This window comes from Eumetopias jubatus, unplaced genomic scaffold (assembly GCF_037043125.1).
Source record: "Eumetopias jubatus isolate StellerSeaLion01/CBP00866 unplaced genomic scaffold, mEumJub1_p1.0 scaffold_14, whole genome shotgun sequence".
NCBI lineage: Eukaryota > Metazoa > Chordata > Mammalia > Carnivora > Otariidae > Eumetopias > Eumetopias jubatus.
The window spans coordinates 55,369,786-55,385,983 of record NW_028274820.1 but is presented as its reverse complement, the minus strand read 5'-3'; the positions used below and the strand labels follow the sequence as shown (position 1 = coordinate 55,385,983).

Sequence of the window (16,198 nt, the reverse complement as noted above, 5' to 3'; positions counted from 1 at the left end):
AAGCCGCCACAAGCCAAGGAACGACCAGAAGCTCGCAGAGAATTCTGGAACAGATCCTTCCCAGCATCTGCAGAGGGAGCATGGCTCTCTGTCACCTCTCTTTCAGATTTCTTGCCTCTACTGTGCAACCATAGTACCTGTTTTTCTAAACCACCCATATGCGGTATTTCAGTACAATGCTAGCAAACTAACAGAGCCAGTGACAAATCGTGGTGATGAGGGGAGCAGTGCCGGATGTGACGGTATACCCAACTGCCCACACAGAGGCAGCAAGGGCCAGCTGCTTGGACTCTTCCACAAATGACGTCATTCCCATGCTAAAATGTGTTGAAAAACTTCTCACTGCACTTAGAGTAAAATGGAAACTCCTTTCTCTGGTTACAGGGAAATACCCTGTGTCAGTAAGACCCGTTCTGGCGTCTCCATGCTTGTCGAATATTGCTCTCTCCACTTTTTCTCCATTCCGCAGCCATAATGACCCCTTTTCTGTTTTTGAACATTCAGCCTTGGGGCTGCATGAAATATGCCCCTGCCTAGAATGGTCTTCCTCTAGATCTTTCCAGGCTTCACTCCTGCTTACCATTTGATCTTACCTTAAATGTCACCTCCTCATAGAGATACCCAGGCTTTTTATGGGAATGCACATATTTATTTCTCAGAATCGATCTATTTCTCAGCATGACACATCACTTCCTGCCATCTTGCTTATGTCTTTATAAAAGTTCATCAGCATCACTAAAATGTAAGCTCAACTAGAGTAAGGACTAGAGTATCTTGTTTGCTGCTGTATCCTCAGTACCTAGAACAATGTCTGACAGCAAGGGAGCAATGGATGGTTGCATGATCTGTGCACTGCACAAGGCACCCAGTCTAGGAGGTGAGCCAGAGCCTTGTCAGCCAAGCTCTACATCAGGACAGCGGCATCTGTCATTATCTGCCAAGAAAACATGCTCCCTTCCTTTCCTAACTTGTACCAGAGTAGTAAATCGGCTGCCAACTGTTCCTGTTTAGCACTCAGTAGGCACTCAATAAACATGCTTCATCAATGACCAGCAGTTTCCATTCATCTTGTTTCTGTCAGTTAAGAACCTTACGGCTTTGAATGAGTCCCATGCCTTTCTCTTTCTCAACCTTCTTACCTATTAGGGCTACAGTGAAATAAAATGAAATTATGGCTGTGACAATGCTTCAGAAAGTAGTGTACTGACCTCAGACATGATTAAGATTAGGATGTAACTTAGAGAGACACTTGCAGTTTTATACTGTATGGCAAACAAGAGACAGGAGCTGCTAGCTCGGAGTACCGAGTATGATGCACAGAAGTACGATGACTGTGGAGACCTCGCCATTTCTACTCTGAGAGAAAGCATCATGACTTGTCAACTCACACATGCTGCATGGCGTCTTCAAATAAGACCAGGTGCATGGCAGCATTCAGTTCATTATAGTTGGCTAAGGCTTCCGTGAGGACGGTCTTCAGCACTTCCCAGTCCCTCACTGGCAGGTAGCATGGATCTTGGCCACCGTGAGCAAAGTGGCAATAGATGAGGGGCTGCTGAAACAGCACGTGACTGTCTACACCCTGCAGGAGGAGGGAGAGAAGATCTGCTCACGTCAGCCATCCAGAATGAGCCATCTGGAAGCAGAGTGGCCCACCAAAGGCAGAACCTGCAGGTCAGTCTGTGAGTCGCTGGGCAGAATGTTCCCCAGGACAGACCCAAGTATATTCTGGAATCATGGCTGTTCCAGCAAGGTAACCATGTGCCCAATTCGTTCACATCCTTAGCTGATTCTGCCCCAACACTGATTAGTGCCAGAGCAAAGGGTGACCTCGGACACCCCACACACTTACTTCAAAATATTTACAGGCAGTTTCCAGCATTTTTTTCTGAAACAAATCACAATCCTTTGGGTCTACCAGTTTGTCTCCATAAACACGAGAAGACTCATGAAGCCACAGGCGGATTAAATCATTTGGACATTTTAAACATTCAGGAGAAGTAAATAAAATGCCCTACAAGGCAAGAACGGGAACAATTAAAAATTTGGAAACTGGTGACATTCCACAACAGTATTTTCCTTTAACATTTTAACTGTATACTAAATTCAGTTTATTAAGTTAGAAGAATTACTATAAGTAGAATTATTATAATAGTAGTTTTACTCTCTGAGAAGTAACATCTTAAAAACTGACGATCATTATACCCAGTTTCAGAATATAGGTAAGACTGTATTTCACAAGCCAGCCCAGGAAATAAATAGCTCATCTGAGGACTTGTGTTTATCAAGTCTCCCAACAGATGAAGTTTCCCAAAGTACAAAGAGCTAACATGAATGTCACAGGATCAACATTTCTTTTAATCCTAAAATCCTTTGATATATCTGTTAATCTAGCCCTTCCATTTAGCAGATGAGGAATATGAGACCAAAAGTAAATTGTCTGAAATCACACTTTGTGGGTAGATCCGGAACTAGCCCCAAAACATTTTGACTACCACCCCCCCCGCCTGCCTTCAATACTACCCTTCAGTATCTTGGATTCATAGACCCACTCCTTTGGGAAAGAGTCAGCTGTCTCTGGACTTCGAAGAGACACAGACAGTTGGCGGCAAGTAGTTACAAAGCCTCAACAACTGTTTGGTGGTGTGAGGGGTAGCTGACAGACTGGACATAGCGGTGAGCAAGCCCCTCATCCCGTGTCACCTACGGCTTCCCTTCCCGTTTTTCCCTAAGATTAAAAATCAGCTTTGATGCAACTGGGTGGCTCAGTTGGTTAAGCATCTGACTCTTGATTTCGGCTCAGGTCACGATCTCAGGGCCATGAGATCAAGTCCCATGTCGGCCTCTGTGCTCAACATGCCATCTACTTAAGATTTTCTCTCACCCTCTCCCTCTGCCCCTCCCCCGCCTTCTCTCTCATGCTCTCTAATAAATAAATAATTTTTTTAAAAATCAGCTTTTAAACAACACCGTAGTGAGCACAGTCGTTCTAGCAGGTGCTAGAAATACAGCAATGAGAACGAGTGGAAGCTCGGTCTCAGGAATCTGTTGTCTGACACAGTGTTATGGTTGTAAGGTATTTGCAGAGTGATTGAGAAAAGAGGATTATAAAAATATAAAGAAACAAAAATCACCAAATATAAAGAAGTCTCCTGAAATTCTCCACTAGCCCTCTCACAAAAGAACTTCATGCCATAAATAACCCTCTAACTGCTTTTCCTGTGGAGGGTAGATCACACCAGTTGATTTTTTTTTTGTTTTGTTTTTAATTCTGGTTTCAATACCCTCTGTAGAATTTCCTTTCTAAACCAAATACAGAAACACTGCCCTTTTACCAGGTAAGCCAATAAGTGTCAAGGTCAAGTAAAAATAATCCAATGGTGTAAGAAATTGTGATGTTTCTCTTGGTGTATGTTTAAAAATCATACCGTATAAATATGAATAAATAACAAATGATCCTCCTCACTTGGCCCAAAAGGAGGCACTCGGATATTTATATAGAACACACAGAACAGGGAGTGAGACTTCTAGCCTTGTTTCTGCAGCTAAGTCTCTGCGCTTGAGGGAATCCATGAGTCCCATCGGTAAAATGAGAATAAACCTGCCATCCAGACTTTACAGAGAAGTTTATGGTGTAACATCCAAGAATACATACAACAGTACACAGCTTCACCTTGAACTAAGTTCCATAACTGAATGCCATTAATCTTACCAAAATCATTCCTCCACCCAAGATGGATAACCCAGAGCCACCAAGGTACCTGGAAGATGTTTGATAAGTCTCTCAGATTAAAGAGGTAGTGGAATTTAACAGCTGTGGGTAAAAAGTTATGTGTCATCATCTGATGGAACGTGATTGTTGCCTGTATCAAAGAGGGGCCACTCCTGAGAAGTGATGGACAAAAGGCTTGCTGCTGAAAATGGAAGTTAAGAATTTGGCTATAGATGGTTTGCAGCGTATCCAAGGATGGAAAGTTGAACGCAAACACAGTGAAATGTCTCTGAAAAACAAAAGAAATATAAGAATTACATATAATAGGAATTATAATGGAACCATTAGATTGCAAAAAAAGGCTTTTTTTTTTTTTTAACCCTTCCTGTATTCCGTGCCCCCTGCCATGTCACTGTGGTACTTTTCTCTCTGACTCTGTGCCTGGCTATAGGACTCGACTGAGCTAACAGAGTGAGGCAGAAATGACACTGTGCCAGTCACTGTCAGAAGCCTGTGTGTTTCCACTTGCTCTCTTAAGGCCCTACCTTTGCCATGAACTGTACAAGCCTATTAACGGATGAAAGATACATGAAACTGAGCCACCCTGTTCCTATCACTTTAGTCAAAGCCACCATAGATTCGCTGATAGAGTCACCCAGCCGACCCCCAGTTGATTCCAGATAAGGGAGTAACCAACACTTACTGTTGTATACTGTTGTTTTTTGTGTGTTACAGTTGGTGGGGGTTATTGTTATTAAAAGCTTATATGTACACACAAAACATGCACATTAATATTTTTATCAGCTTTATTCATAATTCCAAGATGTGGAAATTACCAAGGCATCCTTCAATAGGTGAATGGATAAACAAACTGGTACATCAATACAATGAATATTACATAGTGGTAAAAAAAAAAAAAAGAGCTATCAAGCCATGAAAAGACATGGCAAAACCTTAAATGTGTATTTAAGCTAAGTCCAAGAAGCCAATCTGAAAAGGCCACATACTGTGGGATTTCAACTGTGTGACATTCTGGAAAAGGTGAAACTATGGAGACAATAAAAGGATCAACTGGTTGACAGGGATTCAGGAGTTGGGGGATGGATGATTAGGTGGAGCACAAGAGATTTTTAGTACAGTGAAACTATTCTGTATGGTATTTTCACGGTGGATACCTGGCATTATGTATTTGCCAAAATCCACAGAATACACAACACAAAGAATGAGCTCTAATGTAAACTTTGGACTTTGGTTAATAATAATGAATTGATACTGGTTCATCAACTGTAATAAATGCAGGACACTAAGGCAATAATGCTCCTAATAGGGTAAAATGAAGTGGGCGGAGGGTGAGAGGGTATTAAGGGAACACTTTGCAGTCCTTTCAACTAAAACTGCTGAAAGAGTTTGTAAACCTGTACCTGCTCTCAAAAAATTAATTAAAAAAAAAAAAGCTTCCAACAAAAGTCCAGTAGGAGCCCTAGGTTGTATGAAAAGCATCAAGAATCACAATCTACAATGTTTGAGGTTTTACTCAGGGCCTATTTGGGCGAAAGCAGGACTCTACATCCTACCTGCAGTCGAGGATTGATCGTGGAACTGCCCACTACTGGATTCATGCAGGTGATATACTGACAGCTGTGGATTTCTTTAAGCATCACCTTCTGTCTATCATACCTGAAAAACAGAAACTGAAGTCCAAAACCTGAAGGTGACAACACAACAAAATCCCTCAGTTTATGAAGGACTTCGTCACAAACTGTCTCCTTTGGGGTTTATAATCTCTCTGTGATGTTGGGCGTGTTAGCCTCAACTCAGAGACACAAAAACTAAAGCTTAGAAAAACGGAAGGCTACATAGCTCTTCTGATGCCTGAATCAACATAAGGAACTGAATCAATACCTGCTGTTCCTGCTTACTGATTCCCACGTGACTCTATTTCCGGTGAGCAACAACCACAGTGAGGCTGGGGCTCTCCCTCTAGTTAACGGCAGGGATGGACACACTGCAAGGCCCAGAAATGACCCAACAGCTACATCCCACAGAATAAGGTTAGGTGTCTAAGTAATTTAGTGTGAGTTAACGTATCTGAGAGTTTAATGCTTCAACTAGACAGTAACATATCTAAGACACTTTTCAATCCAATTCTTACAAAGATACAAAGGGAACCTACAGCATTTACGATGATGAAAGGGGGATGTAAAACGAAACCTAAAAGTTATCCCAGAAAATGCTCCTCCTCAGAAGAAGAAATTGGGGTAATTTCATTCGTCGGCATTCATCCATAATAACAATAATTAGATTTCAGTAGACAATAAGACACAGAGAATCGCTTACCAGTGTCCGTAATCGATGTGCTGCCGAATCAGAGTGTGGGGCTGCACTGTGCCATAGGGGTCCACTTCGGGCATATTCAGGTCGTCGATGAAATAAACTAATTTTTTATTTCCTCCTGGACCATAGATACGACCAGCCTTTTTCTCTAGAGGTTTCTCAAGAATTCCTGAAACAAATGCATCATTTTGCCCACCAATCAGATAAAATGTCACTTTCTGTCCTTCGTCTTTTTTTTCCTGGTTTTTCCTCATCTTCTGTCCGTTTCATCCCCTCCTAAGTCTTCAAGTATTAACTCTGTGCAGTTCAGTATCAGCGATGACCCTCTGGTCACCTCCTCTGTGTCATGCTTTCCTGCCAACCTCCCTCCTATTGGCAGCTCACCTCGCCTCTCCTTTCCTGGAGAGTCAACATCTGACACACGACATCACACTGGCCAGCAATCTGAGGCAACGCCGCTGCTGGTCTGAACAGTTTGCCGCCCGAACACACTCTAACCCACGGCCCGCTCCCTCTGTCCTTCCCCATCACCCCTGCAGGAGAGGTATCTACGCACAACAGAGAGAGTCCCCATACCTCTCTTCTTCTTGGGTCATCCAAGGGCACAAGTGTAAGGGAAGGCTGTACATAGACTCTATCCTGTGCACACATGAACCTACATTTCTTCATGTGCCTCAGTGACTGTGTTGGGGGTAGGAAATCCTGAATTGAGTGTGTAAGACATAGTGTCTAATAGTTGCTGACTCTCCAAATAGACTATGAGTAGCCTGAGGACAACGAACTGCATTGTGTTCATGACTGTATTCCTGATGACAACCACAATAAGCCATTTGTTAAATGAATGAAAGAACAAAGAAGTATATCAGGAATAAATTAACAAAGCCCTCCTCCAAGCAGTGGCTTGGCACTTCCAAATGCGTGCGTCCTACCAGCCACTGGTGCCTGGATGTTTGGCCCACACCAAACAAGCCTCTTGCCCACTCCCAACCCAGCTCTTCCTTTATCCCTTCTGTGCTCCTCTTTGTGTGATGAACACTCTCTTAGGCAGGTGCCAAGATTTAGTATCATCTTTCTCTCCTGGTCCCAGATCTGCCGGACTACAGCCTATAAATGCTACCTCATATCTCTTCCCTTTCACCATTCTTTCTACCATTTTAGTCAGAGCAACGTTACATTCAGCTGGTACACTACCCAGGGGAACTGGTCTCCCCTCTCAGACATCTCCTCCCAAAGGACAGCCTGCATCCTTGCTCCCCATCAATGGCTCACCATTTCCTACCAAATGAAATACATTCTCTTCAGCTTGCATCTTAGCTTTTTCTACAGTTATAGTGACCATTCCACATTGCCTGGGACTATCCTGGTTTGTCTGTTTGTTTTCTGAGAGAGAGAGAGAGAGTGCGCACACATGTGAGTTGGAATGGTGGTGGGGTGGCAGTGGGAAGGCAGAGGGGAGAGGAGAGAGAGAATCTCCAACAGGCTCCACACCCAGTGCAGAGCCCAACTAGGGCCTCAGTCTCATGACAACAAGATCATGACCTGAGCCAAAACCAAGAGTCAGATGCTTAGCCACTGAGCCACCCAGACCCCCTGAACTATCCTGATTTTAACAATAAAAATCTCATGTCCCAGAAATCCCCTCACTCCATGGCAAACCTAAGAGTTGGGCCTTCTATCTACAATCTAGCTCCAACGTACCACTGTAGCCTTTTCCCTATGTTCTACCCCATCTCTGTGCTTCAGCCAACTTAGAGATTCAATTAATTGCATGTCTTCTGTAATTTTCTCTTTCCTCTGTTTGCTTACACTCATTTTTCTATCTCAAATCCTATATTTGCCTGCATACCACCCCAACCTGAAGGTCTGAAACCCAAATCTTCTTTCAAGTACACTGGTCTATTTGTTGTGCTAACAGGCAATGTCTAAATCTTACACCATGCCTGTACCCTTTCAGGAATTAGCAAGATGAACTCATAGTACAGTCAAGTACTTTGTTCGATTATTGAATTGTAGCCCTAATCTTCCATTTACAAGTGATAAAGTGATCCCTCCTTCTTTGTCTGTGCATGAAAAACATGCACTGGACACAATGCCTTGGGAAAAATAGATAAGTAATATAAATTTGCTAAAGAATTAAATAAAACATCGTCAAGTTGGATTTTTTTAACTGTTCCATTCACGAGATCAAGAAAGACAAACCTCATTAAGAGATTACAAAAAATCACTCTTGGCTGAGTTAATGATGTCAGTCAGTAAGAAAATTTATTATTAACCTCTACTGATAAAGCTAGGAAAACAGTAACAACATATACTGATGTGCATGAGCGCGCGCGTGCGCACACACACACACACACACACACACACACACACACACACAGAAACCACAATCAGGGCAACTCAATAGGTTTAATCAACTACTAGATAATAGGGAGTTTCACTGCCCCCACCACCAACATAACCCTGACACTTTCCTGGATAATGACAGATCTACCAATAGCAGCTCTTCCTACACTATCTCCTTCACTTCCCATGTCTACTTAGCTTGCCCTTCCTAAGTCAGAATGCCCCAAATCTGGTTCTTTTGTTTACACCGATATATTTATTCAAAGGCTAAAATTATTCTTACAATTTTCCTAAGATTTAATTAACAGCTCATGGCCTGGCATTTCATCAATACAGTTTTAATGAAGTTCTCCTAAATCAATCCGTTACTTGAAAAGGTAACCAGGACACTCTTCCTTGTGGACACCCTTATGTTGCTAGGGCTCCATAAAATTGACTAAAGGTGACCAAACTGTGTTGAGGCAAAGCAATGAACACTGCTGATGTCGATTCTTGCTGTTCTGAACAGTAATAAGCGAAATAAAGCCACTAGTGATATAAAAAGCCAAAATCACAATACTGAAACAAAATATATTTTACCCAGATTGGTGGTAAGTAAAAATTCATCTGAAGCCAAAGCGAAATGGTCTAAAGCCTAGAGAAAGTAGTTGTCCCCTCCAGCTACATGCCCCAGCCTTGACAGTTTTTGATGCCTTGTTTCTAAAATATAAGCAGGAGGAATACTTACTTTGCAGAACTGCAGATGTTGTATAGTAGTTGAAAGGCACACAGGACACAAAGTAATCCTCAGAGAGACTTGCCAGTGTATCGCCTACAAAGGCTGTCTTTCCCACCCCAGCATTTCCTACCAGCATTAGGGGTTGTCCTTTCTCAAGCAGCAACTCTATGAAATATCTGAGACGAGTTGTCTCTGATGTATGAACCACAACTCTCTGTGGGGGGGGGGGGGTTGGGGAGGGGGGGAAGGATAGAATGAGAGAAAAGTCAGAAAGAGAGGCATTCCAAAATTTTCTATCTTAAGCAACACAGTCACTTGAGAATTGAGATCCAAAAAATTCTTAACTCAAGTTCACACTCGGTAGGAGAGATCTTACCTGATTTTCGGTTTTGAATTGTCAGAGTTCAGACATCATAACTTGAGAAGAGCAACTGGGTAGTACCATCAAAATGCAGTAGCATAAGCAACGGATTTATCTTTTCCAACTTAAGTACCAGCCAAAGCCCCCTATCACAGAGTACCTACACTCTGTCCAGCCTCATGTTAGGCATACCAGGGAATCCAATAAAAGTTTAAGAAACCGTCCACCACTCTCTAGGAGCTGACAAAACATGTGAAAATCAAGCCAAACATAAATCAAAGCTGGGAGCAGTGCCTTGGCTGGGTAAGATTAAGTGGTCAAATGATTAGGGCAGAATTTAGACTAAAGGAGTTCTGCATGGGGAGAGACCCAATGGCAGGAAACGGTGATTTTAAGTGAAATATTCCTAAGTCCAAAGTACTGTCAAACATATCATGCATTGTTTTGTTAAAAAAAAATCTTTATAGCAATGCTTCTGCTTTGAAAATTAGCGACTTATTTATATACTTTATTGTTTCACAACAAATTTGAGGTGGCTTAGGGGAATAAAATAAAATGAACAGAGGAGGAGGGGAAAAGATGGCAGAGGAGTAGGGGACCCTATTCTGACCGGTCCCCGGAATTGAGCTGGATATCTACCAGACCACTCTGAACACCCATAAAACCAGCCTGAGATGTAAGAAAGCAGATCTGGATCTCTACAAACAGAATCTCGCAGGTGGTTGGTTTTGAGGTATGAAGCGGAGAGCCCTGATTCTGCGGGCAGATATCGGGGGATAAACGGCTGCGGGAGGGAGCCTAGCCATGAGGATCCTACACCACCAGTGAGCGATACCCTCCCACGCTGGGGACAGGGCACAGACTCGCAGACCGGTAGGTAGCGGTGGGGAAAGGACGTTAGATGGAGACCGGAGCGGTGCGGCCATGTGTGTGAACTGGCGGCGGCTGGAGGTTTTAGAAGCACAAAGGGCAGAGACGTGCCCCGACCTGGAGGCACGATTGGGAGCACTGCGGAAGGGGGCACAACTCAGGACACTGCAATTTAATTATTTTTTTTATTTTAAAGATTATATTTATTTATTTGACAGAGAGAGACACAGCGACAGAGGGAACACAAGCAGGGGGCGTGGGAGAGGGAGAAGCAGGTTTCTTGCAGAGCAGAGAGCCCGATGTGGGGCTCGATCCCAGGATCTTGGGATCATGATCTGAGTTTAAGGCAGACGCTTAACGACTGAGCCACCCAGGCGCCCCGAGGACACTGCAGTTTATAGCAACACAGATACAAAAAGATATAGTGTGGCCTGGAGAGCTCACTGAAGAAGAGGCTGCGATCTCTCCACTCTGAGGCAGAGAGGTGGAAATGGTCTCTTCTGCTCTGACTCTCAGAAGAGATGCGGAAAGCCGCCAGAGAACAAAAGCCGCAAAAAACCGGTTTTCACTGAGCCCATCCCCTACCACAGGGGGGCAGGGCAACAGGGTTGCCTGAGTAAGAGCACGGCAGACCCCTCCCCCAGGAGACAGGCTGGGAGAACAAGAGGCCAGCAACCCTAAGGTCCCTATAAAACAGGTGCATCTTGCTTGGGATGTGGTCAATAATTTGGACTCTGTACATTCCCTCAACCACCCCTCAACAGAATGACTAGGAGGAGGAAACCCCAAAAGAGAAAAGACTCAGAGACAGTGACTACTTCTGCCACAGATTTACAAATGGATACAGATATAACCAAGATGTCCGAGATGGAATTCAGAGTAGCAATTTTGAAGACAATAGCTAGAACGGAGAAATCGATTAATGGCAACATAGAGTCCCTAAGGGCCAGAACTGAAAGTTGAACGGGCAGGACTTAAAAATGCTATCAGTGAGATCCAATCTAATCTAGATAATCTAACAGCTAGGGTAAGTGAGGGAGAAGAATGAATAAGCGACCTGGAAGACAATATAATAGATAAAAAGGGAAAAGAGGAGGCCAGGCAAGAACAACTCAAAATCCATGAAAATAGAATCAGAGAAATAGGTGACACCATGAAACGTTCCAGTGTCAGAATTATTGGGATCCCTGAGAGGGTGGAGAGCGAGAGAGGACTAGAAGATATATTCGAGCAAATCGTAGCTGAGAACTTCCCTAATCTGGGGAATGAAACAAACATTCGTGTCCTAGAGGCAGAGAGGACCCCTCCCAAGATCAAGGAAAATAGGCCAACGCCCCAGCATGTAATAGTAAAACTCAGGAATCTCAGAACCACGGAAACCATCTTAAGGGCAGTTAGGGGGAAGAGATTCCTTATGTACAGAGGGAGGAACATCAGAATAACGTCAGACCTATCCACAGAGACCTGGCAAGCCACAAAGGCCTGGCAAGACATATTCAGGGTACTAAACGAGAAGAACATGCAGCCAAGAATACTTTATCTGGCAAGGCTGTCATTTAGAATGAATTGAGAGATGCAGAGCTTCCAAGACCTGCAGAAACTGAAAGAATATGTGACCACTAAGCGGGCCCTGCAAGAAATATTAAGGGGGGGGTTCTATAAAAGGAGAAAGACCCCAAGAGTGATATACAACAGAAATTTACAGGGACAATCTATAAAAACAAGGTCCTCACAGGCAACATGATGACAATAAATTCGTATCTTTCAATAACCACTCTCAACATGAATGGCCTAAATACTCCCATAAACTGGCACAGGGTTGCAGATTGGACAAAAAGACAGGACCCATCCATATGCTATCTACAAGAGACTCATTTTGAACCTAAAGATACATCCAGACTGAAGATGAAGGGATGGAGTTCCATCTTCCATGCCAGCGGACCGCAAAAGAAAGCTGGGGTAGCAATTCTTATAACAGAGAAATTAGATTTTAAGCTAAAGATGGTAGTTAGAGACAGAGAAGGACACTATATCATTCTTAAAGGGTCTAGCCAACAAGAAGATCTAACAATGGTAAATATCTACACCCCCATAATGGGAACAGCCATCTACATAAGCCAACTGTTAACCAAAATAAAGAGTCATACTGATAACAATATGTTAATTGCAGAAGACCTCAATACTCCACTCTTAGCAACAGACAGATCATCTAAGCAGAAAATCAACAAAGAAACAAGAGCTTTGAATGACACACTGGACCAGATGGACCTCATAGATATATACAGAACATTGCACCCTAAAACAACAGAATACTCGTTCTTCTCGAGGGCACATGGAAATTTCTCCAGAATAGACCACATACTGGGTCACAAATCAGGTCTCAACCGATACCAAAAGATTGAGATTATTCCCTGCATATTCTCAGTCCATAATACTTTTTAAAACTGGAACTCAATCACAAGAAAAAATTTGGAAGAAATTCAAACACTTGGAAACTAAAGACCACTCTGCTCAAGAATGTTTGGGTCAGCCAGGAAATCAAAGAAGAACTTAAACAATTCATGGAAATCAAGGAGAATGAAAACACATCAGTCCAAAACCTTTGGGATACTGCAAAGGCGGTCCTAAGGGGGAAATACATAGTCATCCAAGCCTCACTCAAAAAAATAGAAAAATCCCAAATTCAGCAACTAACTTTACACCTTAAAGAACTAGAGAAAAAGCAACAAATGATGCCTCAGGCACTCATTAGAAGAGAAATAATTAAGATTAGAGCAGACATCACTGAATGAAAAAGCAGAAACACAGTAGATCAGATCAACAAAACTAGTAGCTGGTTCTTTGAAAGAATTAATAAGATCGATAAACCACTGGCCAGACTTATCCAAAAGAAAAGAGAAAGGACCCAAATTAATAAAATTATGAATGAAAGGGGAGAGATCACGACTAACACCGAGGAAATAGAAACAATTACTAGAAATTATTATCAACAACTATATGCCAATAAATTGAGCAACCTGGAAGAAATGGATGCCTTTCTGGAAATCTATAAGCTCCCAAGACTGAAATAGGAAGAAATTGACAACGTGAATAGATTTCGACAATAACCAGTAACGAGATTGAAGCAGTGATCAAAAACCTCCCAAAAAACAAGAGTCTGGGGCCTGATGGATTCCCTGGGGAATTCTACCAAACACTCAAAGAAGAAATAATACCTATCCTCCTAGACTTATTCTATGAGGCCAGCATTACCTTAATCCCCAAACCAGGCAAAGACCCCATCAAAAAGGAGAATTTCAGACTGATATCCCTGATGAATATGGATTCCAAAATCCTCAACAAAATCCTAGGTAATAGGATCCAACAATACATTAAAAGGATCATCCACCACGAACAAGTGGGATTTATCCCAGGGATGCAAGGGTGGTTCAACATTTGCAAATCAATCAATGTGATACATTAGTAAGAGGAGAGAGAAGAAGCATATGGTCCTCTCAATTGATGCAGAAAAAGCATTTTACAAAATACAGCATCCTTTCCTGGTTAAAACTCTTCAGAATACAGGGATAGAGCGAACATTCCTCAAGTTCATAAACTCCATCTATGAAAAACCCACAGTGAATATCATCCTCAATGGGGAAAAGCTGAGAGCCTTTCCCTCAAGATCAGGAACATGACAAGGATGCCCACTCTCGCCACTATTGTTCAACATAGTACTAGAAGTCCTAGCAACAGCAATCAAACAAAAAGAAATAAAAGGTATTCAAATTGGCAAAGAAGAAGTCAAACTCTCTCTCTTTGCAGATGACATGATACTTTATGTGGAAAATCCAAAAGACTCCACCCCCAAATTACTAGAACTCATACAGCAATTCAGTAATGTGGCAGGATACAAAATCAATGCACAGAAATCAGTTGCTTTCTTATACACTAACAATGCAACTGTAGAAAGAGAAATTAGAGAAATGATTCCATTTACAATAGCCCCCAAAACCATAAGACACCTTGGAATAAACTAACCAAAGAGGTAAAGGATCTATACTCTAGGAACCACAGAACACTCGTGAAAGAAATTGAAGAAGACACAAGATGGAAAAACATTCCATGCTCATGGATTGGAAGAATAAACATTGTTAAAATGTCTATGCTACCCAGAGCAATCTATACCTTCAACGCCATCCCGATCAAAATTCCAATGACATTTTTCAAAGTGCTGGAACAAACAATCCTAAAATCTGTATGGAATCAGAAGAGACCCCAAATCGCCAAGGAAATGCTGAAAAAGAAAAACAAAGCTGGGGGCATCATGTTGCCTGATTTCAAACTATATTACAAAGCAGTGATCACCAAGACAGCATGGTACTGGCACAAAAACAGACATATAGACCAATGGAACAGAATAGAGAACCCAGATATGGATCCTCAACTCTATAGTCAAACAATCTTCAACAAAGCAGGAAAAAATATGCAATGGAAAAAAGGCAGTCTCTTCAACAAATGGTGCTGGGAAAATTAGACAGCTATATACAGAAGAATGAAACTCGACCATTCTCTAACACCATACACAAAGATAAACTCAAAATGGATGAAAGTTCTCAATGTGAGACAGGAACCCATCAAAAACCTAAAGGAGAACATAGGCAGTAACCTCTTTGACATCGGCCACAGCAACTTCTTTCAAGATACATCTCCAAAGACTAGTGAAAGAAAAGCAAAAATGAACTTTTGGGACTTCGTCAAGATAAAAAGCTTCTGCACAGCAAAGGAAACAGTCAACAAAACAAAGAAGCAACCCACAGAATGGGAGAAGATATTTGCAAATTGATACTACAGATAAAGGGCTGGTATCCAAGATCTATAAGGAACTTCTCAAAGTCAACACCCAAAAAACAAATAATCAAGTCAAAAAGTGGGCAGAAGATATGAAAAGACACTTCTCTGAAGAAGACATACAAATGGCTAACAGACATATGAAAAAATGTTCATCATTAGCCATCAGGGAAATTCAAATCAAAACCACACTGAGATACCACCTTACACCAGTTAGAATGGCAAAAATGGACAGGGCAAGAAACAACAAATGTTGGAGAGGTTGTGGAGAAAGGGGAACCCTCTTACACTGTTGGTGGGAATGCAAGTTGGTATAGCCACTTTGGAAAACAGTGTGGAGGTGCCTCAAAAATTTAAAAATAGAGCTACCCTATGACCCAGCAATTGCACTACTGGGTATTTACCCCAAAGACACAGATGTAGTGAAAAGAAGGGCCATATGCACCCCAATGTTCATAGCAGCAATGTCCACAATAGCCAAACTGTGGAAAGAGCTGAGATGCCCTTCAACAGATGAATGGATAGATATGGTCCATATAGACAATGCAATATTACTCAGCCATCAGAAAGGATGAACACCCGACTTTTACATCGACATGGATGGGACTGGAGAGGTTATGCTAAGTGAAACAAGTCAAGCAGAGAAAGTCAAGTGTCATATGGTTTCACTTATTTGTGGAACATAAGGAATAGCAGGGAGGACATTAGGAGAAGGAAGGGAAAAATGAAGGGGGCGGGGAATCAGGGAGAGATGAACCATGAGAGACTACAGCCTCTCAGAAACAAGCTGAGGGTTCTGGAGGGGAGGGGGGTGGGGGGATGGGTTAGCCCTGTGATGGGTATTAAAGAGGGCACGTACTGCGTGGAGCACTGGGTGTTATATGAAAACAATGAATCATGGATCACTATATCAAAAACTAATGATGTATGGTGACTAACATAACATGATAAAATAAAAAAAAAAATGAAGAACAGAAATAAACCCCAGATTCAGGGAACACGGACTAATATATAAAGTCAGGGAAAGAGG

The 16,198-nt window shown here is 42.3% G+C and overlaps 1 protein-coding gene across 1 annotated transcript in view; it reads right to left on the bottom strand.

Moving 5' to 3' along the window:
- The window catches only part of DNAH11 (dynein axonemal heavy chain 11), a 321,003-nt gene that overhangs the window by 133,324 nt on the left and 171,481 nt on the right, over nucleotides 1–16,198 (bottom strand). Inside the window, exons 46-51 of the mRNA XM_088018617.1 lie at nucleotides 9,117–9,321; nucleotides 6,050–6,215; nucleotides 5,287–5,389; nucleotides 3,762–4,001; nucleotides 1,853–2,014; nucleotides 1,389–1,582 (exon numbers count right to left, since the gene is read on the bottom strand). Coding sequence (XP_087874743.1) covers nucleotides 1,389–1,582; nucleotides 1,853–2,014; nucleotides 3,762–4,001; nucleotides 5,287–5,389; nucleotides 6,050–6,215; nucleotides 9,117–9,321 — 1,070 coding nt within the window. The remainder of the gene's footprint in view (nucleotides 1–1,388; nucleotides 1,583–1,852; nucleotides 2,015–3,761; nucleotides 4,002–5,286; nucleotides 5,390–6,049; nucleotides 6,216–9,116; nucleotides 9,322–16,198) is intronic.